The sequence below is a fragment of the Manis pentadactyla genome, chromosome 11, assembly GCF_030020395.1.
Source record: "Manis pentadactyla isolate mManPen7 chromosome 11, mManPen7.hap1, whole genome shotgun sequence".
Taxonomy (NCBI): Eukaryota; Metazoa; Chordata; class Mammalia; order Pholidota; family Manidae; genus Manis; species Manis pentadactyla.
The window spans coordinates 24,997,471-25,025,321 of record NC_080029.1 but is presented as its reverse complement, the minus strand read 5'-3'; the positions used below and the strand labels follow the sequence as shown (position 1 = coordinate 25,025,321).

Below are 27,851 nucleotides of genomic sequence, written 5' to 3'. Positions count from 1 at the left end.
GCCTGGGAGCGTGGGCTAATCTGCGTCATGGCTGAAATCCCGCAAGGTTACTATTCTGGCCCCGATGAAGATGAAGACCTAGAATCTGAGAGACCTAAACTGCCTAGGTCTCTTAAAATTGCCAAAGACGCCGAACCAGACAACCTGGCAGAGGTAGGCACAGAGCAATCTGTAGAGACTGACCAAGAGCCACAGCCAGAGACCGAGGAAGAGGACTTAAAAGAGGGAGTTCCAGAGAGTGCTAAAAATGTAGACCCACGCCCAAAACCAACCACCACATCTGAGGAAGAGATTCCCAAGGAGCCAGAGATAGACCTTTCTAGCGATCCTGCGCCAGGGATTTCCCAAGAGGTAAAGTCGGAGACATACAGAGAGATGGAAGAAGAACCTTTAGAGGATTTGGAGGTCCCTGTGGATGAAAAATGTGAGGAGCCAGACCTAGAGCCACCAGAAGAGGCCAAACCTCTTACGGAGGATGTACTCATAGAATCAGCGAAAAGAACAGATCTAGAACTACGAAAGGAAACCGAGTCTGATGTTCCAGGGACCACAATCATTGAGACAAGATTAGAGTTCCTGGAGGAAACCAAACCAGAGGTTACAGAGAAACCACTTGGAGAACAATACACAGAGGCAGCTCAAGATCCTCCAGAGCAGTCTAAACCTGAATTTCCAAGTGAGAAACCAAGAAAATCCATTGAAGAGATAGATCTACAGCCACCAAAAATGACCATACTAGAGATCCCAGAGGAGACACACAGAAAGTCACCTGAGGAGAAAAGGACAAAGCCATCTGAGGAGGCCAAATCAGAGTCTCCAGAAAAAACAAAGTCTACTGAGAAGGCAGTGCTAGAGCCTCCAGAAGAGAGGAAGCTAGATGTTCCAGAGGAAATGCAAAAAAAATCAACTGAAGAGAAAGAGACAGAGCCACCCGTGCAGACTAAACGAGAGTTTCCAGACCAGAAACCAAGTCAGTCTACTGAGGAGACAAAAAGAAAGTCAACTGAGGAGAAAGTTCCAGAGTCACTAGAAGAGACCAAATCAGAGTTTCCCGAGGAAAAATCAAGAAAACCAACTGAAGAAACAGGTCTAGAGCAATCGGGGGAGACCAAACCAGAAGTTCAAGAGGAGACACAAAGAAAGTCAACTGTGGAGAAGTTTCTAGAGCCACCAGAGTATACTAAGCCAGCAGATGAAAAAGAAAAGCAGAGAAAATCAACTGAAGAGAAAGGACCAGCACCACCATTGAAGTGCAAATCAGAGACACTGAGAGAGTCAACTGAGGAGGAAGGTCTAGAGACACCAAAACAAACTAAACCAGAGTTTCCAAAGGGAAAAACAAGAAAATTAACTGAGGAAACGGGTCAGGTGTCACCACAGAAGACCAAACCAGAAGTTCAAAAGAAGACACAAACAGAGTCAACTAAGGAAGATCTAGAGTTACCAGACAAAGCCAAACCACCACTTAAAAGAGAGACAGAGGTAGAATTTGCCAAGGAAGATATGAAAGAACCAGTCCAACTTAAGCATTCTGTAGACAAGGATGAGCTGGAGTACCCTGACTCTAAAACAACAACGTCAGTAGAAAAAACTAAAAAGGCTACAAAAGGCTCTGTGTTAGGGTCTCGCTCAATAAACAACAGAGACTCAATGACTTCAAATTATGAGTTTGCTGAAAAAAAACAAGAACTGTATGAGTTTATTGATACCAGTAGTGATTTCTATTTCTCAGAGTCTCAGAGGGATTTAAGAGAATCCTTTAGTGAAAAGAAAGTTGTAGATATGTCCCCAAAGTTGGAGAAGAGGGTAGGTAAAGAAACCCAGCCAAAAAAAAGTAGTGAGCTACAATTTGAGTATCTTAAATGGGACCCAGAGAATGTTGCAGAGTGGATTAGCCAGCTAGGCTTCCCTCAATACAAGGTATACAAAAACAACAACATTTTTGAAATCACATACTCCCATCCTGCTCCCTCTTATTTCTCTATCCTTACCTGAGTTCTTGCCTTTTCTTCCCTTGAGGGAGTACAAAAAAGCCTTGGACTATGCAGATGTGACTTGGATTTTCATTTTGGCCTTTCCACTGATGTATATTTGTAGTTTGGGTGGAGGAGAGTCACGTTTGTTTTTCCTTTTCATCAAGGTGATTATACTTCTCAGCAATCATTGAGTAATGAATAAAATTTATACAGGCCTCTTTTCATAGGAAATTATTTTTAATAGATTTTATCCAATGCAGACTTTTTAGTTCTTTGTCAAGTTGTTTTAATGGCAGATCTGTTAACATGAACTTATACCATTAATCTTAAGTGTTTGCACCAAATATGTCATATGCATCATCAGCACCTAATTGTACTAATCTAAGTAGCCAATTAACCAAAAAATAGTTTTATTTAAAAAGATAGGGTGAATCCTCTCATTTCCCTGGTTCCAACTATGTTCTTAAGCTACCACAAAACAACACAAGATCTGAAATCTTTGTACCCCTGTACTTAAAAATGTAATTGAGGCATGAAAGAAGCACTGGTGATATCATGCCAAAAAAAATAAATAAATAAGGAGCAGTATGAAATTTAAGCAAGAGCTTAGATGGAAAATATGTGGGATTATTAGGATTATTTAATTTAAAATTTTGTCAGTACAAAACCAGAGACAAACATGATTTATTTATTCCCCCGCCCTTTCTTCCTTCCTGATCTCTCTCTCTCCCTCTCTCTCCTTCCTGCCTCTTTCCATTCTTCCTCTCTCTCCCCCTCCCTCCTTTTCTCTCTTTCTTGTTTCTTTTCTTTTCTTCCTGCTATTTGTTGTACATCCTTTGAGTGATGTTCTCATTTTATTGACAGGAGTGTTTTACGACAAACTTCATCAGTGGCCGAAAACTCATCCATGTAAACTGCTCAAACCTCCCTCAGATAGGGATAACAAATTTTGAAGACATGAAGGTAAGTTGTGTATAAAGTTTCCTTATAGAATGCTGTAAGAATGCTGCCATCTGTATCAAACCCACCTCCTTTTCTTCCCACCTGACCTCCTGCTTCTGTCAGTGGTGGTATCATACTCCCAGGCCTGCAGGCTCACAATGATCCCTTCCTCTCTCTCCTTTGATCCCCACAAAGATCCCAACAACTGTCAGTTTCTTCTATAACATCTGGTTTTATCCACTCCCATTTGTTCAGACCTTTATCACCTCATACCTAGAACATTCCACTGGCCTCCTGCTTTTGGACTCTCACCTTTCAACCATTTATATATACTATTCAGAAAACTTTTGGATCCCTTCTGCTTACAAGATAGTCTTAACTCCTTACCTTAGGATTCAAGGCCCTGCACAAGGTTTCTCCCCTACCACTCCTCTACGTGAATCTTCTGCTCCAGCCTCACAGGTCTAACTCACACCCTCCAAAACCTGTCTTGTGTATTCCTCCGTCTGCATCTTTGCTTAGATCCCCTTCCCCTGTTCTGACTAATATGAATCTAAATCATCCTTCAGGACCCAGCTCAATTCTCATCTACCCATGAAGTCTTGCCTGACCTTTGCAGCCCACAGTAACCTCTCCTCCAAGCTCTCATATTTTTTGTATCTCTTATACCCATTTGGCACATTTATAGCACCATATGTATTTTTCCTGCTTTGCTATCTAACTTTGAAACAAGTTATGTTACTCTGTCTGGAAAAAAGTTTTCTAAGAAATCTACAGCACAAACAGTCCATGATTATGCTTCTTTGCATAGCAGTGCCCCCCATTTATGGTGCTCTATCATTCACAAACCTTCACATACATAATCTCATTTATAGCCTTTCCTTTAATACCTCCCACCCCCAAATACCAGTGGTTTCATTTACTATGTTCTTGCCCATAAATACTGTGCCTCACTAGTTCTCAAACTTGGATAGTCTTTGGAATCAGATGAGATTTACAAAAAAAAAAAAAAACGCTCCACGTTCCAAAGATTTTGATTCAGTAGGTCTAGGATTGGATTTGTTCCCTAGATGACTCTTCATTTAGGCCTTAGAACCATATAATTCCATAAGTCATATGACTTAGAAAATAAGAAACATATATTTTTTAATACCTAAGCCCTTTTCCTGGCAAAAAGATATAAAGAAATCCTTTAAATTATTAAACACATAGTCTTAAGTGAACATTTAATCTCTTAAATCCATTAAGAGCTATCCTCAGTGCTTACAATGTGTTGGGTACCATACTTATATTTTTTCCCTTAATCTCTGTTTTACAGAAGCGAAAACTAAGGAGAAAGGTAAAGCAGCTTACCCAAGATCATTCAGATAGTTCAGTTTAAGAGCCAGGATTCAAAGTCATTCTATGTGACTTCCCAATCCATGTTCTATTTAAACCACTATACTGTATTGCCTCTCTAAACGAACAGCTTTGTAACCATGAACTTGCATATGCATAATGTAGAAAAGGATCACTTATCACAAATTGGTATTTTCAACCATGCCCTGTGTAGCTACCAAGTAATACCAGATAAGTCTCTTTCTCTTTTTATGTTCACAGTTACACAACTGTGTTTATGTTATGAGTTCTACTGATGTTTATAGTGTACTGAATATTCTAAATAAAATTAGGGAACAGAATTAGCAAAATAGTCACTTGTAATCCATATTCCTGAAACATTTAAGTACCAAAAATTTCAGTATTTTATCATGAGAAAGCATTGTTCAGAGTTTGCCAAATAATTTTGCTTCCTTGACATTCTAATTCCAAAAATAAAATATCAGCATGCAATCATAAAAAAATATAATCATGCTTTTCTAGTCTTGCAAGAAACAAGAGGTCTTAATCTTTTGAAATCCTCCAAGAGTAAATGATGAATCCTCATATTCCAAAAAGTTTGAATAAGCTATGTTCAGAATACTTCTTATCAAAGGCACCAGACAAATGTGGCCTCTCCTTGAGTTACTAGAGTACCATAAAGTTCAAGACTTTCAAAGGTGTGTTAGTTAAGCTTTGCCTAACACTGAGGCCCACATAAAAACACTAATTATGCACTATAACACAGTAGCTTTTTTTTTCCTTTTTTTTTCTTTTGGTATCATTAATCTACAATTACATGAGGAACATTATGTTTACTAGACTTCCCACTTCACCAAGTCCCCCCCACATACCCCATTAGTCACTGTCCATCAGCGTAGTGAGATGCCGTAAAATCACTACTTGTCTTCTCTGTGTTGCACAGCCCTCCCCGTGGCCCCCCCATATTATACATGCTAATTGTAAGGCCCCCTTTCTTCTTCCCCCCACCTTCTCCATCCCTTCACACCTATCCTGCTCAGTCCCTTTCCCTTTGGTAACTGTTAGTCCTTTCTTGGGTTCTGTGGGTCTGCTGATGTTTTGTTCCTTTGGTTTTTCCTTTGTTGTTATACTCCAGAGATGAGTGAAATCATTTGGTACTTGTCTTTCTCCGCCTGGCTTATTTCACTGAGCATAATACCCTCTAGCTCCATCCATGTTGTTGCAAATGGTAGGATCTGTTTTTTTCTTATGGCTGAGTAATATTCCATTGTGTATATGTACCACATCTTCTTTATCCATTCATCTACTGATGGACACTTAGCTTGCTTCCATTTCTTGGCTATTGTAAATAGTGCTGCGATAAACATAGGGATGCATCTGTCTTTTTGGGCTGCTGCATTCTTAGTGTAAATTCCTAGAAGTGGGATTCCTGAGTCAAAAGGTATTTCTATTTTGAGCATTTTGAGGAACCTCCATACTGCTTTCCACAATGGTTGAACTAATTTATATTCCCACCAGCAATGTAGGAAGGTTCCCCTTTCTCCACAACCTTGCCAACATTTGTTGTTGTTTGTCTTTTGGGTGGTGGCGATCCTTACTGGTGTGAAGTGATATCTCATTGTGGTTTTAATTTGCATTTCTCTAATGACTAGCGATGTGGAGCATCTTTTCATGTGTCTGTTGGCCATCTAAATTTCTGCTTTGGAGAACAACACAGTAGCTTTTTAAAGATCATACATGGACTTAAATATGCCATAGTTACCTTCATTACTGATATACTAAGCATTTTTAATCCCACTGTTGTAATTACAGCACCTAGTACATCCACAATTTACCCCATAACAACACTTTCACAGTGTAGTTATCTTTTTCATGCTTACTGTCCCACAGCATCATTCATGGCCTCTGGGAGCCTGGGAGGAGGGGGGAAGAACAGGTGGCTTGGAAGTACAGAATTCTGGACATGCTGCTAGAAAATTAAACTATATTTGAACTCTGTGCCCAATTTACAAGGCATGCAGTTAATTTATGGCCAGTTTCTATTTTCTTTAACTCCCTTTTACTTCCTTAATTTTGCAGCTACTCATGCTTCACCTGCAGAAAGAATTCACCTTTCTCTTTGGCCTTCCTACAGCATTCTGAGATTACCAGAGAAGAGCTAAATGTATAGGTGAGACTGGTGACGTGTACAGAAGGAAAGAAACACTGATTTTTATTTTCACCTACCCAAGGGAGCTCTTCAAACCACTATCCTGTCTTTCCCCTTTGTAAGAATACATTAGCTTGGTAAAAAGGGAGAGTCAATCTTATTTATTCTAGTAAAAAGCTAGACAAGATAGAATTATACTTGCTTCAGTTTACTCTCTTAGAAAATAATTCTCAAAATATTTTAAAATATTCACTCCATCAAGTGAACAGAAGAACTATGATATAAATATTTGGAGGAGAAAATAGGTGAATTGCTTATTTTTTTATATGCATTTTATTTTACAAAGTATAGCCTTATAAGCTTTATTATAGCTCAGCAATTTTACTACACTTGCTTTGTTGCAAACTACTTAAATAGCACAACATGTGAGCAATTATCACTAGACAAAAATATTTTTTTTAATTTTTAATTTTCAAATAATTTTAGTTTTACTGAAGAGTTGCAAAGGTAGTTTGGAGAGTTCCCATATACTCAACCCAGCTTCCACTAACGTTAACAACTTATTGAGGCATGTGATAGTAGGATACAGGCAGATAAAGTTCAGGACCCTTGTATGTCTCAAAAAAAAAGCCCCAATCAACTCAGCTGCTTAGTTAGACAGACCTCTGCTGCTCTGATTGGTTATGCCCTATGCAGATAAAACCCAGCCATTCAATAGCTCACTGAGACAGAATTTAGGTGCTCTGACTGGTTGTGCCTTACGAAAACAAAGCATTGTACTTTCAGCCAATCAGGAGTGAGTTGTGATGTCATTAGTCCAGTTCTCTATTAGGTCCAGGGGTGGGTGGGACTTCCTCCTCTCAGGAGGCAATATAAACCCCAGACACCACAGCTCTGAGGGCCTTCTTCCTTAGAGCCCTTCCTGATTAACAGGAACTTTCTCTTTTCACTCATTAAAATAGCTTTGCTGGTTGCTCTGTACTCTTCGCTGGCTTCATTCTTTGATGCCTCCAAGACACAATCCTGGGAAGAAACAGTGTTCCAACCAGTAACATTATATAACCATCCTATATGTATCAAAACTAAGAAATTAATTAATCCAATAGTACTACTGAACAAACTATAGACTTTATTCAGATTTCTGCAGTTTTTCCAGTGATGTCCTTTCTTTGTTCCAGGATCCAATTATGTATACCACTTTGCATTTAGCTGACATTCTTCCTTGGTCTCCTCTAATATGTGCCAGGTTTTTTAAATATTTCTTTGGCTTTCATGATCTTGACACTTTAAAGAGTAGTGGTCAGGTATTTCATAGATTTCCTTAAATTTCAGTTTGTCTTGCGTCTCCCAGGAGGTCATGCTTTTTGGGAGAGACTGTCAGGTGATGAGCCCTTCTCATCTCATCAAGGAGCACGTGATATCCACATGAATTTATTTCTGGAGATGTTCAGCCTGATCACTTGGTTAAGGTAGCATCTGCCAGGTTTCTTCACTACAAAGTTACTGTTTTTCCCTTTCCATATTCTATTCACCAGAAGTGAGTTCTAAATCCCACCCACACAAAGAAAGAGTAATTAAGCCCCATCTCCTGTAGGGTGGGTATCAAAGAGTTTATGGACATACAGAAAACTAGCACTGTAATAAACATATTGGGGAAGATATTTTGAGGCTATGCAAATACTCAATTTCTCAACATTTTGACCACTTATTTTAACTTTCTTCAGTGGATCTTGCCTGCAGAAGTTATTACTGTGTTGTTCTAATGATGATTTTTCTGTTTCCCTCATTCCTTCCATGTTTAATTCAAGCTCTCTTTAAGGAATTCTTCTGTGCTTAATTGTCCTTTCTCCCCAGTGTGGTAGTTCTTTTAAGTTGGTCCCGTGTCCTTTTGACATGTTCCCTTTATTTTGTTAGCACTTTTTGACACTCTACGTTACTTCAGACTCATTTTGTATTTTCCTTGCTGCAGACCTAGAAGCATTTGTGGCTCCAAGGAGCACTGGTTGCTTTTATCCAAGAATGGTATTTAGAAACCAAGATGTGGGCGCTAGTTGCACTTGTTGCTGCTGGGTATCACTGCTTCTGGGCACTCATAAGGAAGATGTAGGAAATGTATGTATACACAAATATCCATCTTATTTCAGTAAACATGAGCTCATGTTAATGCCTCTGACTCTAGGCAGCACCACAGCGGTCATTCTGGCCTTTGCATTGTTTCTATTCCTGCCCTGCTTTGCATCTTTATACCTTTTTCTCTGACAGTGAGAAACCTGGTTGTCCTTATCTATCAATATGTATTCCTATGAGAAAAAAAATTGACCAAATAGAGTACAGTCTTTCTGTACAGTTCTTTTTGTCTTTGGTTTTGTGTTACCTCAACAAAGCACTGTTTTTCAAAGTTAAAGGTATTTTAGGTCAGCTCCTTTCCTCCCAACCCCCTTCAGTGAGATTAAGACTTACTTTATAATACAGTGGAATTCATTTGTTCACAATCTGTATTCCATCATAGGTTCCTGTAATATCCTTGCTTTTTGAAAATTTGCATACAGTAAAGTCACTCTTTGTAGTATGGTTGTATGGGTTTTGACAAATGCCCAGGGTCATATCCACCACCACAAAACCATACAGAACAATTCTGTCATCCTAAGATCTCCCCTGTGTCCCCTTTGTAGCCAGCTCATCCTTCTACTACAATCCCTGGCAACCATTAATCTGTTTTTGTCCCTGCTTTGCTTTTCCAGAATGTCACATAAGTTGAATCAAATAATATGCAGCCTATGAGTCTGACTTCTTTCCCTTAGCCAAATGCATTTAAGATTAATTCACATTGTTATATGAATCAACAAGCAGATTTTAAGAAGATTATTCATCTGCATTAGTAATGGTGGCTTAGATGATTTACATTTGAACCATAACAATTATGTCTTCAGGCTTAATTGAAGCAAATTATAGGTTCCAATTAGACAAATGTGCACTTACATCTATAAGGTAGCTAAACAGTACATAATAAATTGGTAATGATGAAGAAAAACCATTAGTAGTTTACAAATACAAGCAAAAGCAGCAGCCTTCAAAAAACATCAATACAAGATACAGTGATGATGTAGTAATAATTAGAATCTTCCTGGGACTATAAGATTATAAATGAGAGATGCTCTGCAATGATGTCAAGAAATTAGTATGGGCCACCATCCTAGAATGTGGAATTAAGAATCTTTAGAAAACTCTAAACATCTTTATGAATATCCATGTTTAACAATCCTTACAAACGCAAGTAAGCTACTAATAAGTTGCTCTAAGTCTTAGACAAAAATTAAGTCTACTGCTTATTATTCATCAGAACTAAAGAAAGAAATGTTTTAGATTAGCTTATTGCCCATTAAAGGACTCTCATGATCCATTGATGGACCTCAGACATACCTTAAGAATCACTGATCAATGCTCAGTGAAATAAGCCACGCAGAGAAAGACAAGTGCCAAATGATTTCCCTCATTTGTGGAGTATAACAACAAAGCAAAACTGAAGGAACAAAACAGCTGCAGACTCACAGACTCCAAGAAGGGACTAGCAGTTACCAAAGGGAAGGGGTGTGGGAGGGCGGGTCGGGAGAGAGGGAGATGGGGATTAAGGGGTATTATGTTTAGTACACATGGTGTGGGGGGTCATGGGGAAACAGTGTAGCACAGAGAAGGCAAATAGAGAATCTGTGACATCTTACTACACTGATGCACAGTGACTGCAATGGGGTATGGGTGGGGACTTGATAATATGGGTAAATGTAGTAACCACATGGTTTTTTCATGTGAAACCTTCATAAGAGTGTATATCAATAATACCTTAATAAAAAATAAAAAAGATGCCATTACCTGAGCAACCGAGAATTCCTCTGTGCTGGGGGCTGGCTGCCCTCTGGTGGCCATTTGGGGGAAACTCCAGCCGGTCAGGCAGCCGGGACCAGATCACAATCCCAACTCTACTGAAGCCTGGCATCCAGCGCCTCAGCCAGGGGTTGGAGGCCAGGCCTCACTCTGTGATGCCCTAGAGGAGGCAGGGTGCAAGCCAACACCTGACCCCCCTGCCAGCCAGGGTATGGCCCCCAGTGCTTCCCTAGTCCTGTCCCTGACCCAACCCTCAATAAAAAATGATTTTGTGAAAAAAAAACACCTAATCCTGAATATGGATTTGAAATATCAGTAGAAACTCATAGCATATTTTAACTTAAAAAAATACATATATATGTATACACACACACACACACACACACACACACACACACAAAGAATCACTGATCAGAGGAGGGATAGTTAGATTGTATTTCCTCATTCCACATGTATCTAATAGCTTTATGACACTTTAAATTTCTGCATTAGAATATTAATCAGTATTGGACTTTCTTGGCCTAAGGTAGGCATTAGCTCTTTTGGTTAATAGTAGCTATGTTAATAACTATAAGATCCCTCCTTGGGAATTATCTGTAAACCTCAGTGGATTTGTAAAATAACCTCTCCTGGTAGGTGGCAATCCAAAGGAGAGTCAGGGTGAGATACTGACAAAACAAAATGCTCAGTGTAGCAGTGTCAATTATGAATGAGAATTATTTTTTTTATTAAGATATCATTGATATACACTCTTATGAAGGTTTCACAAGAAAAACAATGTGGTTATTACATTCACCCTTATTATTGAGTCCCCATCCACACCGTATTGCAGTCACTGTCCATCAATGTACTAAGATGCCACAGAGTCCCTACTTGTCTTCTCTGAGCTACATTGTCTTCCCATGACCCCACACACACCATGTGCACTGATCATGATACCCCACAATCCCCTTCTCCCTCCCTCCCCACCTGCCCTCCCACACCCCTCCCCTTTGGTAGCCACTAGTCCCTTCTTGGAGTCTGTGAGTCTGCTGCTATTTTGTTTGAAACTAAAAAAATTAAAAAAGATCCACTTCACATACTACTTTGGTTGTGTTCTGGCAGAAATTTCATGGACTACATTCTAATCCACATGCAGAATATGAATTCAAATAACAGCATTCTGACAGACCTATGATTAAAATAGAATTTGAAAATGCAATGGCAGGTTCAATCTAGGATATCAAGACGCATGGTGTTTGATGAATACAAATTATGTTTGCAAGTCATGAAAAATTGTGGAAAATTTAAAAGATATTAAAAGTATGCAGGTATAAGTACTCATAAAACAGGTGGAAATTGAATGTCTGCTTTTTAGTGTTTGAGACTCATTTTTAGTCAAACAAATTGAACAACTGTTTCAGTAGGTTTTTTTCTTTGTTGAAAATTAACTGAGCCCCTTATAGACAAGTTATTTATTAACCTTCCCAGAGACAGTTGTGGCTCCTAATCTGGTCATATTATCTGTTCGTATGGCTGGGCAGATTGCTCCGCCAAAAGAAAGAAATGAATGGATCAATAGCCATCTGATGCAAGTGCCTAGAAACATCCTTAAACGGTACTTTTAAAAAGATAATAAATCGGAGGGCGGAGCCAACATGGCGGCGTGAGTAGGACAGTGGGAATCTCCTCCCAAAAACATATATACTTTTGAAAATACAACAAACACAACTAGCCCTAAAAGAGAGACCAGAAGACGCAGGACAGTGGCCAGACTGCAGCTACACCAGCGAGAACCCAGCGACTGGTGAAAGGGGTGAGATACAAGCCCCGGCCCTGCGGGACCCGAGCGCCCCTCCCCCCAGCTCCCGGCGGGAGAAGAGTAGGCAGAGCGGGAGGGAGACGGAGCCCAGGACTGCTGAACACCCAGCCCCAGCCATCCGGGCCAGAGCGCAGACACAGTACATGCCCAGGGGGCCCTGGATACTGGGGGAACAGGGAGTAAGACCTCTGAGTGGGTGCTGAAGCTGATGCCCCTGTGACAAAGAAAAGCAGGGGCTTTTTGAAAGTCTTAAAGGGACAGGGACTTAACAGCTTGACGGAAACAACCCAGGTCACAGTACAGCAGCTGGAAATTACAGGGAAAACCGGGTGCACTAACCCTCTGAGCAACAGCTCTGAGACCCCTCACGGAGGCAAACAGTCAAGCAGCCCCCCCATCCATTACCCCACCGGGCGCTGCGAAAGCAGAGAAGCAGCCTGAGACAAATTCCGCCCACAGAAAGGGAAATTTCTCCCTCCCGGCCAGGCAAGACACAAAGACCCACTCTACACGCAATTACCCAACACAAGCCACTAGGGGTCGCAGTTGTCCCAGTAAAGAAAGGCCAGTAGCAAGTGAAAATTTTGGCCCTCCCAGCTGACAGTCAATAGCACCTGTCAATATGAAAAGGCAAAAAAATATGATCCAGACAAGACTAACCCAGACAGCTTTGGCATCTGCTACATCTTCCCCTGAGAAGGAATCTGGGGAGATAGATTTAGCCAGTCTACCTGAAAAAGAATTCAAAACAAAAGTCATAACCATGCTGATGGACTTGCAGAGAAATATGCAAGAACTAAGGAAGGAGAATTCAGAAATAAAACAAGCTCTGGAAGGAATTCAAAACAGAATGGACGAGATGCAAGAGACCATTAATGGACTAGAAAACAGAGAACAGGAACGCAGAGAAGCTGATGCAGAGAGAGATAAAAGGATCTCCAGGAATGAAAGAATTTTAAGAGAGCTGAGTGATCAATCGAAAAGGAATAATATAAGAATCATAGGTATTCCAGAAGAAGTAGAGAGAGAAAAGGGGATAGAAAATGTCTTTGAAGAAATAATTGCTGAAAATTTCCCCAAACTAGGGGAAGAAATGGCCTCTCAGACCACAGAGGTACACAGAACTCCCATGACAAGGGATCCAAGGAGGGCAACACCAAGACACATAATAATTAAAATGGCAAAGATCAAAGACAAGGACAAAGTATTACAAGCAGCCAGAGAGAAAAAAAAAAGGTCACCTACAAAGGAAAACCCATCAGGCTATCATCAGACTTCTCAACAGAAACCCTACAGGCCAGAAGAGAATGGCATGATATACTTAATGCAATGAAACAGAAGGGCCTCGAACCAAGACTACTGTATCCAGCACGAATATCATTTAAATATGAAGGAGGGATTAAACAATTCCCAGACAAGCAAAAGTTGAGGGAATTTGCCTCCCACAAACCACCACTACAGGGCATCCTACAGAGACTGCTCTAGATGGGAGCACTCCTAAAAAGAGCACACAACAAAACACCCAACATATGAAGAAGGGAGGAGGAGGAATAAGAAGGGAGAGAAATAAAGAATCATCAGACTGTGTTTATAATAGCTCAACAAGCGAGTTAAGTTAGACAGTAAGACAGTAAAGAAGCTAACCCTAAACCTTTGGTAACCACAAACTTAAAGCCTGCAATGGCAATAAATTCATACCTTTCAATAATCACCCTAAATGTAAATGGACTGAATGCACCAATCAAAAGACACAGAGTAATAGAATGGATAAAAAAGCAAGATCCATCCATATGCTGCTTACAAGAGACTCACCTCAAACCCAAAGACGCGCACAGACTTAAAGTCAAGGGATGGAAAAAGGTATTTCAAGCAAACAACAGAGAGAAGAAAGCAGGTGTCGCAATTCTGGTATCAGACAAAACAGACTTCAAAATAAAGAAAGTAACAAAAGACAAAGAAGGACATTACATAATGATAAAGGGCTCAGTCCATCAAGAGGATATAACCATTATAAATATATATGCACCCAATACAGGAGCACCAACATACCTGAAACAAATATTAATAGAACTAAAGGAGGAAATAGAATGCAATGCATTCATTCTAGGAGACTTCAACACACCACTCACTCCAAAGGACAGATCCACCAGACAGAAAATAAGTAAGGACACAGAGGCACTGAACAACACATTAGAACAGATGGACCTAATAGACATCTACAGAACTCTACATCCAAAAGCAACAGGATACATGTTCTTCTCAAGTGCACATGGAACATTCTCCAGAATAGACCACATACTAGGACACAAAAAGAGCCTCAGTAAATTCCAAAAGATTGAAATCCTACCAACCAACTTTTCAGACCACAAAGGCATTAAACTAGAAATAAACTATTCAAAGAAAGCAAAAAGGCTCACAAACACATGGAGGCTAAACAACACGCTCCTAAATAATCAATGGATCAATGACCAAATCAAAATGGAGATCCAGCAATATATGGAAACAAATGACAACAACAACACTAAGCCCCAACTTCTGTGGGACACAGCAAAAGCAGTCTTAAGAGGAAAGTATATAGCAATCCAAGCATATTTAAAAAAGGAAGAGCAATCCCAAATGAACGGTCTAATGTCACAGCTATCGAAATTGGAAAAAGAACAAATGAGGCCTAAGGTCAGCAGAAGGAGGGACATAATAAAGATCAGAGAAGAAATAAATAAAATTGAGAAGAATAAAACAATAGCAAAAATCAATGAAACCAAGAGCTGGTTCTTCGAGAAAATAAACAAAATAGATAAGCCTCTAGCCAGACTTATTAAGAAGAAAAGAGTCAACACAAATCAACAGTATCAGAAATGAGAAAGGAAAAATCACGACGGATCCCGCAGAAATACAAAGAATTATTAGAGACTACTATGAAAACCTATATGCTAACAAGCTGGGAAACCTAGGAGAAGTGGACAACTTCCTAGAAAAATACAACCTTCCAAGACTGACCCAAAAAGAAACAGAAAATCTAAACAGACCAATTACCAGCAACGAAATTGAAGCGGTAATCAAAAAACTACCAAAGAACAAAACCCCCGGGCCAGATGGATTTACCTCGGAATTTTATCAGACATACAGGGAAGACATAATACCCATTCTCCTTAAAGTTTTCCAAGAAATAGAAGAGGAGGGGATACTCCCAAACTCATTCTATGAAGCTAACATCACCCTAATACCAAAACCAGGCAAAGACACCACCAAAAAAGAAAACTACAGACCAATATCCCTGATGAACGTAGACGCAAAAATACTCAACAAAATTTTAGCAAACCGAATTCAAAAATACATCAAAACCATCGTACACCATGACCAAGTGGGATTCATCCCAGGGATGCAAGGATGGCACAACATTCGAAAGTCCATCAATATCATCCACCACATCAACAAAAAGAAAGACAAAAACCACATGATCATCTCCATAGATGCTGAAAAAGCATTTGACAAAGTTCAACATCCATTCATGATAAAAACTCTCAGCAAAATGGGAATAGAGGGCAAGTACCTCAACATAATAAAGGCCATCTATGAAAAACCCACAGCCAACATCATATTGAATAGCGAGAAGCTGAAAGCATTTCCGCTGAGATCGGGAACTAGACAGGGATGCCCACTCTCCCCACTGTTATTTAACATTGTACTGGAGGTCCTAGCCACGGCAATCAGACAAAACAAAAAAATACAAGGAATCCAGATTGGCAAAGAAGAAGTCAAACTGTCACTATTTGCAGATGACATGATACTGTACATAAAAAACCCTAAAGACTCCACCCCAGAATTACTAGAACTGATATCGGAATACAGCAAAGTTGCAGGATACAAAATCAACACACAGAAATCTGTGGCTTTCCTATATACCAACAATGAACCAACAGAAAGAGAAATCAGGAAAACAACTCCATTCACAATTGCATCAAAAAAAATAAAATACCTAGGAATAAACCTAACCAAAGAAGTGAAAGACTTATATTCTGAAAACTACAAGTCACTCTTAAAAGAAATTAAAGGGGACACTAACAGATGGAAACTCATCCCATGCTCATGGCTAGGAAGAATTAATATCGTCAAAATGGCCATCCTGCCCAAAGCAATATACAGATTTGATGCAATCCCTATGAAACTACCAGCAACATTCTTCAATGAACTGGAACAAATAATTCAAAAATTCATATGGAACCACCAAAGACCCCGAATAGCCAAAGCAATCCAGAGAAAGAAGAATAAAGTAGGGGGGATCTCACTCCCCAACTTCAAGCTCTATTATAAAGCCATAGTAATCAAGACAATTTGGTACTGGCACAAGAACAGAGCCACAGACCAATGGAACAGACTAGACAATCCAGACATTAACCCAGACATATATGGTCAATTAATATTTGATAAAGGAGCCATGGACATACAATGGCGAAATGACAGTCTCTTCAACAGATGGTTCTGGCAAAACTGGACAGCTACATGTAGGAGAATGAAACTGGACCATCGTCTAACCCCATATACAAAAGTAAACTCAAAATGGATCAAAGACCTGAATGTAAGTCATGAAACCATTAAACTCTTGGAAGAAAACATAGGCACAAACCTCTTAGACATAAACATGAGTGACCTCTTCTTGAACATATCTCCCCGGGCAAGGAAAACAACAGCAAAAATGAACAAGTGGGACTATATTAAGCTGAAAAACTTCTGTACAGCAAAAGACACCATCAATAGAACAAAAAGGAACCCTACAGTATGGGAGAATATCTTTGAAAATGACACATCTGATAAAGGCTTGACGTCCAGAATATATAAAGAGCTCACACGCCTCAACAAACAAAAAACAAATAACCCAATTAAAAAATGGGCAAAGGAACTGAACAGACGGTTCTCCAAAAAAGAAATACAGATGGCCAACAGGCACATGAAAAGATGCTCCACATCGCTAATTATCAGAGAAATGCAAATTAAAACTACAATGAGGTATCACCTCACACCAGTAAGGATGGCTGCCATCCAAAAGACAAACAACAACAAATGTTGGCGAGGCTGTGGAGAAAGGGGAACCCTCCTACACTGCTGGTGGGAATGTAAACTTGTACAACCATTGTGGAAAGCAGTATGGAGGTACATCAAAATGCTCAAAACAGACATACCATTTGACCCAGGAATTGCACTCCTAGGAATTTACCCTAAGAATGCAGCAATCAAGTATGAGAAAGACCAATGTACCCCTATGTTTATCGCAGCACTATTTACAATAGCCAAGAATTGGAAGCAACCTAAATGTCCATCGATAGGTGAATGGATAAAGAAGATGTGGTACATATACACAATGGAATACTACTCAGCCATAAGAAAAGGGCAAATCCAACCATTTGCAGCAACATGGATGGAGCTGGAGGGTATTTTGCTCAGTGAAACAAGCCAAGCAGAGAAAGAGAAATACCAAATGATTTCACTCATCTGTGGAATATAAGAACAAAGAAAAAACTGAAGGAACAAAACAGCAGCAGAATCACAGAACTCAAGAATGGACTAACAGGTACCAAAGGGAAAGGGACTGGGGAGGATGGGTGGGTAGGGAGGGATAAGGGGGGGCAGAAAAAGAGGGGTATTAAGATTAGCATCCATAGGGGGGTGGGAGAAAGGGGAGGGCTGTACAACACAGAGAAGACAAGTAGTGATTCTACAACAGGTTGCTACACTGATGGACAGTGACTGTAAAGGAGTATATAGGGGGGACCTGGTATAGGGGAGAGCCTAGTAAACAAAGTATTCGTCATGTAAGTGTAGATTAATGATTTAAAAAAAATGCAGTTCCTATGTGGTGACCTCCAATGAGTTCTACACAATGATATAAAGGACATATAAAAGTGTAGGCAAAGGGTCTGTTTGTGTTTATACAGAGGATCAAAGCCTAATTTGGCTACCCCGAAAATGAACTAAGATACAATATGAAAAAGAACTTCCAACATCAGCACTCTCAGGGAAGACTCATGACAGAAGATGATCAGAAAAAAAAAAAAAAAACTTCAACAAAGATCCACGTACGGCCACAGGTGTAGATGCACTCATCCCACCAGTTCCTGGACTTGCCATGGGAAAGATGAAGGAGATATCTAAGCTGGCCTGTGCATACAATAAAACAAAAATTGGACTGGATCTATACTGTTGGAACTCAACCAAGAATTAGGAGAAGTGCAAATTGTAGCACTCCAAAATCTTACAACCACAGACTATTTATCGTTAAAAGAACATATGGGATATGAACAGTCCCCAGGAATGGGGTGTTCTAGTTTATCTGAATTCTCTCAGACTGTTTAAGTTCAGTCAGACAATATCCACCATATCATAGATAAGTTTTCACAAATGCCTAAGGTGCCTAACTGGTTTTCTTGGTTTCACTGGAGATGGCTGGTAATTACAGGTATGCTTTGGTTAGGTAACTATATTCCTATTATGTTAATGTGTGTGCACAATTTAATTAGTCGTTTAAAACCTATCCATGCTGAAGTTACTCTACAAGAAGATATGTCAAAGAAATAATCAATCTTCCCAGGTTTTCTTCTGCCTGCTACTCCTATAGCTTTTCTTCTTCCTACCTAATCACAACCTTTAAATAGAACTCGTGCCACACGTCGAATTTACCGAGTATCATAATTCTTCCAAGTGGTAAAGACACCTCAAGACAAATGCTGGGCATAGAAGCCACAATGCATAAATATGCAAAGAAGTAAAAAGCTAACCTTTTCAAACAATAAGGCTTCTATCTCACTTACCAACTTAACATTTCCCTGTATGGCCCCGGAAGATGACTGGTTAGCCAGAGACGGGTAAGATTCCTCAAGGGAGGAACAACCTAAGACAGGCACAGTCGCAGGGGGGCCATCTGGTGAGAAAATGGGGAGCAGCAGAGGTGAGGCTTAGAACCTCCCCCCTCATGTTCTGAGAGAAATCTTCTGCATACATGGATGTTTATTGCCCTCGTCTAGCTCGGATTAACACATAGTCTACAGGCACACACCTGATCATCTACATTTGCTCTCTTACAACACTAAACTCTGTTTTCTACCTTTATCTCGTATCTACCTACCACTTCAGCATTTTATTAAAAATAATAATAATAGAGAAATGTGGTATCCACATATAAATCAAGTTTAAAAATCAAATGAATATTCATATTTGAACTGACTGTGTATAGTTCAGAGTGCATGAACAAAACCGAAAGCTTCTGTGATGACTTCCCTTGCACTGTTCACCATGTAACTTACTCACTATGTAAGAATTTGTACTCCATGTAAGAATTTGTTCGTTATGCATCAGAAGATTGGAGACTGACGAAAATTAGGCTTGGGGTGGATTAATGATTGTGCATTGAGTATTGACCCCCCTATACAGAAATTTATTGTGGTTAACAACCATTTGATCAATAAATATGAGAGATGCCCTCACGAAAAAAAAAAAAAAAAAGATAATAAATCACATGATGTTTCTCTTCAAAACTTTGTTTTGATAAGACAAAGATAATAAGCCTTTCAATGTGACATTTCATTATTTTGTTTTCCCATAACAATAACTTGTGGGGTTAGGATTCAAGAGGCCTATAAAACTAAGTAAAACTTCACTTTAGTGGTGTTTTCAGGTTAGTTCCATTAAAAAAAACGTATCCTTGTATTTCAGGTAATTTCTTGGCATACTCGGGACCTACTGAGAATTGAAGAGCCATTATTCAGTCGCAGCATCAGCCTTCCCTACAGAGACACTATCGGCTTATTTTTAGAGCAAAAAGGTCATACAGGGGTAAAATCTGATTCCTTGATGTTATCTGAATTTGTGCAAGCAGCAGGATTACAGGATTATGCTCCACAAATAACTGCCCCTGAAGAAAGTGAGGCATTAAATTACACTGAGCCATAGAGAAAAGCCATTTCACTTAGCTTGAAAGATGAAACTAAGTTGCTTGTAGGAAAAACTGTGGTCTTATGGGTTTTTATTTTCTCCTCTTTATTAAGGATCTGAGTTAGAACTGTTGGCTCCGTTACTAGTCTTATCACTGACTCACAGCACCTCCCCTTTGTTTGTGTTTCAATTTAGCCCCTCATTAAAACAAAGATAGCAGTGCTTCTCTTTCTGGGTAATTGTAAGAATTCCTGTTAAATTCAAGTAATGCATCTAGTAGTAGGAGCATGTTGAGGAAATAGAATTACAAGTGAAATCTCTTGCTAACCTAGATAATCCTCTCCACAAGTGCAGAAAAAGAAACAGTTTAATTATTGAATCAGAACTAAATCAGACTGTGATGCACATCACAGACAAGCCACAAAAGAGACTACAAAGATAAGGAAATCTTACCCTTTCATATAGCCAGGCAGATACAACCCTTAACTTACATGTTAACTATATGTACCCAAAGGAAAAATAAAACTTCTCATATCTCTATGACAAATAGGAAGTCATTCCTGGGAGCCAAGTATTTAGGCTAAATTTGCACAGAGTCGGGAAAACAAGGTAACATCCTCCTGGATGCTCACATTTCAAAGAGATGGCTCCAAGGCCCCTCAGAAAGACAAGTCATGGGATGTAAAACTGGCAGGTGGTGAGAAAGGAAAGAAGGGAGGGAGAAGAAAAGATGGTGGCATGAGAAGTGAGGCAGAAACCTCCTCTCAAAACCACATATAACACGAAAATACAGCAAATACAACTAATTCTGAAAGAGTGACCAGAAAGAAGACTGCAATAGACAGCCTACATCTGGGAAAAAGAGAAGACTTCACAGAAAAGGGTAAAGTAGCAAAGCTGTAATCCAGTGGGACCCAAGCCTTGCTCCTACCCCAGCTCACAGGCAGGATGAAGAGAAATGGAGCAGGGAGGGAGTAGAAGCCCAGGACAGCTAAACACCCACCCATGGAGATCCACTCTGGGAGCACGAACCCACATTACATGGTGCTCTGGAGATTAGTGGGGTTGGAAAGCAAAGACACGTAGAATACCCAGAGAGACTGATTCCAACCACTTGTGGAAAACAGGGACCCACAACCAGCCACTCCAGGACTAAAGAAAGTTGGGCACTTTGAAAGACTTCCCAACACAAAGAGGGGTACTAAAGGGGCAAGAATTACACAGAGCTTGCTGCACAGGAGAAAGGTCAGGTGGACGAAATCGTCCCAGCACAACCCAGCAGGTTGGGGATGTTCAGGAGCCTCAAGCAATCCAACCCCCTGGCTGGCGATGCAGCACCAAGATGCCCCACTTCAATATTCAGCCTGCTGCTCCTCCCTCCTGGCTAGCACAAATTTTCAAACCTGCTGCCCCCGCTATTGCACCAGGCCAGCCAGAGGGTGGCCCCACCTATGGCAGCTACAGGGACATAACACAGAGGGTCCTCCCTGCACACTGGGCCAACTGGCCCTGGCAGTGGAGGCAGGCACTGCAGCCAGGTAGCAGGAAAGAGCTCTTGCCTCCCATCAGGCACCAGTGCCACTCACCTGTGACCCTCACCATCACTCCAAGTGCTGGGCAGATCCAGAGAAGAGAGCTTCTGAGTACTAGAGGGCAGGGCACTGCCTACACAAAGTTGTTATCCCATAATAATCATTAGAAATATGAAACGGCAAAAGAATCTGGTACAAACCAAAATCCCTCAAACACCAGAAAATGGCATAAGTGAAATGAAAATCACTAATCTTCTTGACAAACAGTTCAAAAAAAAATCATAAACCTGTTCACAAAGCTACAGAAAACTATTCAAGGTCTCAGAAATGACTTCAAGAAATATAGAAACTTTGAAAAATACAGTATCTGAAATGAAACATACAATGGAGGGATTTAAAAGCAGATTAGATGAGATAGAGGAGACAGAAAATGAAATATAAATTAGAGAACAGGAATAAAAAGAAGCTGAGGCACAGAGAGAAAAAAGAATCTCTAGGAAAGAAAGAATAAAAGAACTATGCAACCAATCCAAACAGAACAATATTCAAATTATAGGGTTACCAGAAGAAGAGAGAGAGAAATGGATAGAAAGTCTCTTTGGGGAAATAATTGCTGAAAAATTCCCCAATTTGGGGAAGGAGGTAGTCTCTCAAGCCATGGAAGTGCACAGATCTCCCAACACAAGGGACCCAAGGAAGACAACATCATAACATTTAATAACTAAAATGGCAAAGATCAAGGATAAAGACAGACTTTTAAAAGCAGCTAGGGAGACAAAAAGGACCACATACAAAGGAAAACCCATCAGGCTATCAGACTTCTCAGCAGAAACCTTACAGACCAGAAGGGAGTGGCATGATATATTTAATGCAATGTAACAGAAGGGCCTCAATCCAAGAATATTCTATCCATCAAGATTATAATTTAAATTTGAAGAAGGGATTAGACAATTTCCAGAGAAACAAAAGTTGAGGGAATTTATCTCCCAAAAACCACATTGTATTTTGGAGAGACTGCTATAGATGGAAGTGCTCCTAAGGATAAATAGCTGTCACCAGGGAAAATAAAACCACAGTAAGGGAAGTAGACCAAATAATTACTATGCAAATACAAAATTAAATAAACTACCCACAAAGCCAGTCAAAGGATACACAAAGAGCACAGAATATGACACCTAACATATAAAGAGTGGAGGAGGAAGAAAAAGAGAGAAAAAAAAGAACCTTTAGATTGTGTTTGAAATAGCATAATAAGCAAGATAGACTGTTTGATAGTAAAGAAGCTGCCCTTGAACCTTTGGTAATTCCAAATCCAAAGCCTGCAATGGCAATAAGTACATATCTATCAATAATCATGCTAAATGTAAATGGACTGAACACCAATGAAAAGACATAGAGTTAGAGAATGGATAAAAAAGCAAGACCCAACTATATGCTGCCTACAAGAGACTCACTTCAAACCCAAAGGCATAGACCAAAAGTGAACGGATGGAAAAAGACACTACATGCAAATAATAGGGAGAAAAAAGCAGGAGTTGCAGTACTTATATCAGACAAATTAGACTCCAAAACAAAGAAAGTAACAAGAGACAAAGAAGGACATTATATAATGATAAAGGGGTCAGTCCAACAAGAGGATATAACTATTATAAATATCTATGCACCCAACACAGGATCCTCTACATATGTGAAACAAATACTAAAATGATTAAAGGGGGAAATAGAATGCAATGCATTCATTTTAGGAGACTTCAACACACCACTCCAAATGACAGATCAACCAGACAGAAAATAAGGAGACGAAGGCACTGAACAACACATTAGAACAGATGGACCTAACAGACATCTACAGAACACCACCCAAAATCAGCAGGATAGATGTTCTTCTCAAGTGCACATGGAACATTTTTCAGACTAGATCACATACCAGGCCAGAGAGAGAGCCTCAGTAAATTCAGAAGGATTGAAATAGTACCAACCAGCTTCTCAATCACAAAGGTATGAAACTAGAAATAAATTATGCAAAGAAAATAAAAAAGGCCACAAACACATGGAGGCTTAAAAATATGCTTTTAATTAATCAGTGGATCAATGACTAAGTAAAAACAGATCAAGCAATATATGGAGACAAATGAAAACAATAACAACATTGCAAAATCTGTGGGGTGCAGCAAAGGCCATTCTAAGATGGAAATATATTGCAAAACAGGCTTACCTCAAGAAAGAAGAACAATCCCAAATGAGCAGTCTAAACTCACAATGTAACTAGAAAAAGAAGAACAAATGAGGCCCAAAGTCAGTAGAAGGAGGGACATAATAAACATCAGAGCAGAAGTAAATAAAATTGAGAAGAATAAAACAATAGAAAGAATTAACAAAGCCAAGAGCTGGTTCTTTGAGAAAATAAGCAAAATAGATAAACCCCTAGTTCAGACTTATCAAGAAAAAAAGAGAGTCTACACACATAAACAGAATGAGAAATGAGAAAGGAAAAATTACTACAGACACCACCAAAATACAAAGAATCATTACAGAATACTATGAAAAGTTACATACTAGCAAATTGGATAACCTAGAAGAAATGGACAAATTTCTAGAAAAATACAACCTTCTAAGACTGACCCAGGAAGAAACAGAAAATCTGAACAAACCAATTACCAGCAATGAAATTCAATCAATAATCAAAAAACTACCCAAGAACAAAACCCCCAGACCAGATGGATTCACCACTGAATTTTATCAGACATTTAGAGAAGACCTAATACCCATCCTCCTCAAAGTTTTCCAAAAAGTAGAAGAGGAGGCAATACTTCCAAACTCATTCTATGAGGCCAGCATCACTCTAATACCAAAGCCAGGCAAAGACACCACAAAAAAAGAAAGTTACAGACCAATATCCCTGAACATAGATGAAAAAACCCTCAACAAAATATAGCAAACTGAATTCAGAAATACATCAAAAAGATCATTCATCATGATCATGTAGGATTTATTCCAGGGATGCAAGGATGGTACAATACTTGAAAATCCACCAACATCATACACCACATCAACAAAGAGGAGGACAAAAATCACATGATCATCTCCATAAATGCTGAAAAAGCAACAAAATGCAACATCCATTCATGATAAAAACTCTTATCAAAATGGCAAGTACCTCAACATAATAAAGGCCATATGAGAAAAACCCACAGCAAATATCATACTTAACAGCAAAAAGCTGAAAGCTTTTCCTTTAAGATCAGGAACAAGACAAGGATGTCCACTCTCCCCACTTTTATTCAACATAGTACTGGAGGTTCTAGCCATGGCAGTCAGAGAACACAAAGAAATAAAAGGCATTTAGATTGGCAAGGAAGAAGTGGAAGTATCACTGCAGATGACATTGTACATAAAAAACCCTAAGGAAGCCACCCAAAAACTACTAGAACTTATGACTGAATTCAGCAAAGTTGCAGGATACAAAATTACTACACAGAAATCTGCTGCATTCCTATACACTAATGATGAACTAGCAGAAAGAGAAATCTGGAAAACAGCTCCATTTACAATTGCATCAGAAAGAGTAAAATACCTAGGAATCAATCTAACCAAGGAGATGAAAGACCTACACTCTGAAAACTACAAGACACTCATGAGAGAAATTGAAGACAACAATAAATGGAAATTTATCCCATACTCATGGATAGGAGGAACTAATATTGTCAAAATGGCCATCCTGCCTAAAGCAATCTACAAATTCATTCAATCCCTATCAAAATACCAACAGCATTCTTCAACAAACTAGAGAAAATAGTTCTAAAATTCATATGGAACCACAAAAGACCCTGAATAGCCAAAGCAATCCTGAGAAGGAAGAACAAAGCTGGGGGGATTACACTCCCTGACTTCAAGCTCTACTACAAAGCCACAGTAATCAAGACAATTTGGTACTGGCACAAGAACAGACCCATAGATCAATGGAACAGAACAGAGAGCCCAGATAGAAACCCAAACATATATGGTCAATTAATGTACAATAAAGGAGCCATGGATATACAATGGGGAAATGACAGCCTCTTCAACAGCTGGTGTTGGCAAAACTGTACAGTTGCATGTAAGAGAATGAAACTGGATCATTGTCTACCTCCATACACAAAAGTAAACTCGAAATGGATCAAAGACCTGAATGTAAGTCATGAAACCATCAAATTCATAGAAGTAAACATAGGCAAAAATCTCTTGAATATAAACATGAGCTACTTTTTCCTGAACACATCTCCTTGGACAAGGGAAATAAAAGCAAAAATGAACAGATGGGAGTACATCAAACTAAAAAGCTTCTGTACAGTAAAGGACACCATCAGTAGAACAAAAAGGCATTTTACAGTATGAGAGAATACATTCATAAGTGACATATCTGACAAGGGGTTAACATCCAAAATATATAAAGAACTCACACACCTCAACACCCAAAAAGCAAACAACCCAATTAAAAAATGGGCAGAGGATCTGAACAGACTCTTCTCTAAGGAAGAAATTCAGATGGCCAACAGGCACATGAAAAGATGCTCCACATCTCTAATTATCAGGGAAATGCAAATTAAAACCACAAAGAGATATCACCTCCCACCAGTCAGGATGGCCAACATCCAAAACTAAGAGCAACAAATGCTGGCGAGGATGCAGAGAAAGGGGAACCCTCCTACACTGTTGGTGGGAATGTAAATTAGTTCAGCCATTGTGGAAAGCAGTATGGAGGTTCCTCAAAAAACTAAAAATAGAAATACCATTTGACCCAGGAATTCCACTCCTAGGAATTTACCCAAAGAATACAACTTCTCAGATTCAAAAAGACATATGCACCCCTATGTGTATCGCAGCACTATTTACAATAGCCAAGAAATGGAAGCAACCTAAGTGTTGATCAGTAGATGAATGGATAAAGAAGATGTGGTACATATACACAATGGGATACTATTCAGACATAAGAAAAAAGCAAATCCTACCATTTGCAACATGGATGGAGCTGGAGGGTATTATACTCAGTGAAGTAAGCCAGGTGGAGAAGGACAAGTACCAAATTATTTCACTCCTCTGTAGAGTTTAACAACAAAGCAAAACAGCAGGTGACTCACAGACTTCAGGAAGGGACTAGGGGTTACCAAAGGGAAAGTGGAGGGGAGGGTCGGTGGGGAGGGAGGGAGAAGCAGATTAAGGGGTTTTATGATTAGCACACATAATGTAGGGGGATCACGGGGAAGACAGTGTAGCACAGAGAGGACAAGTAATGATTCTATTGCATCTTACTACGCTGATGGGCAATGACTGCCACAGGGTGTGTGGGGGAAACTCGATAATGTAATGTGGATGAATGTAGTAACCACACTGTTGCTCATGTGAAACCTTCGTAAGGTTGTATATCAGTGATAATCTCAATTTAAGAAAAACTGGCAAGTGGCTTTTTGAGCTTTTCAAAAGCTTTATATACACCTCAAAAGCAGAGAAAAATGATTTGAATTACCAGTTTTGTAAAGGAAATATTTTTTGAAAAAGGAATATGGAATCAGAAAAAAAAAATTTTATTTTCATTGTTTTATTGTATCATGTGTCTGAAACATCTGAACAAGGTGATACCTGGGTGGTGAGGCAGCCGCTTTCTCCAGAAAAAATTTTTTTTAAAATTTTCTTTAGATTTATATTTATCCTTACAAACAAATCTGTGTCTAAAGTACCATTGACTATGGGGTAGGATCTGGAGTTTGTTTACAAGGCTCTTTTATGTGGTACTTTCAAAACCTTTATAAAATGAAATTCAGGCCAGACTTCACTCATGACTGGACTGTTCAAAAGAAATGACAGAATATTTCTTGTTTGAATGACTCCTGTTCCTCTCTATTTTTACAGACTTAACTGTTCTTTCTTTCACCAGTCTCACTTCTTAATACAAAGAACCACTCTCAGGCTACAATAATCCAGAAGGGCAATGGTGTACCTTGTCCAGTTCCCTTACACCTGAATGAATACGCTAAGGAATCCATTTTTTTTTCCTATTGAGAGGAGAAACAGTGCCTCAAATTAGCATTCATACCAAGTGTTAATATTTGATGATGAACCTATTTTTTTTCCCAAATTGGACTAACAGAATTTTATCTCGCACCATGCAACAATATACCATTGAGTTTGCCTGGTATTTATGCAAAACATTTAAAATACAATTATGCAAAAAGAAAAATGTAGGTGATTAACCTAAGACTCTAGTTGCTTAAGTGTATAGTGAGTGGTTTTATTCAAAAGTAGCATTTAGGCTTCAGGAAAAGAAACTGCAGTGT

The 27,851-nt window shown here is 39.3% G+C and overlaps 1 protein-coding gene across 2 annotated transcripts; it reads left to right on the top strand.

Moving 5' to 3' along the window:
• Positions 1 to 27: 27 nt before the first annotated feature.
• On the top strand, positions 28 to 27,821 carry SAMD15 (sterile alpha motif domain containing 15). Of its 2 annotated transcripts, none has more exons than XM_036913048.2 (3): positions 28 to 1,806; positions 2,841 to 2,939; positions 19,790 to 27,821. In XM_036913048.2, exons 1-3 carry the CDS (start codon positions 28 to 30, stop codon positions 20,024 to 20,026), a joined length of 2,115 nt encoding a protein of 704 aa, XP_036768943.2. In that variant the 3' UTR covers positions 20,027 to 27,821. The 2 variants fall into 2 exon arrangements, with proteins under 2 accessions (XP_036768943.2, XP_036768942.2); XM_036913047.2 differs by having other exon boundaries at positions 28 to 1,920.
• Positions 27,822 to 27,851: the final 30 nt, after the last annotated feature.

What these genes read in the sequence shown, in the direction of transcription:
- SAMD15 (XM_036913047.2), top strand. Translation starts at nt 28, where the DNA reads ATGGCTGAAATCCCGCAAGGTTACTATTCTGGCCCCGATGAAGATGAA. An exon ending in TAGGCTTCCCTCAATACAAG is followed by an intron (nt 1,921 to 2,840) that starts GTATACAAAAAC and finishes TTTTATTGACAG; the next exon opens with GAGTGTTTTACGACAAACTT. An exon ending in CAAATTTTGAAGACATGAAG is followed by an intron (nt 2,940 to 19,789) that starts GTAAGTTGTGTA and finishes CTTGTATTTCAG; the next exon opens with GTAATTTCTTGGCATACTCG.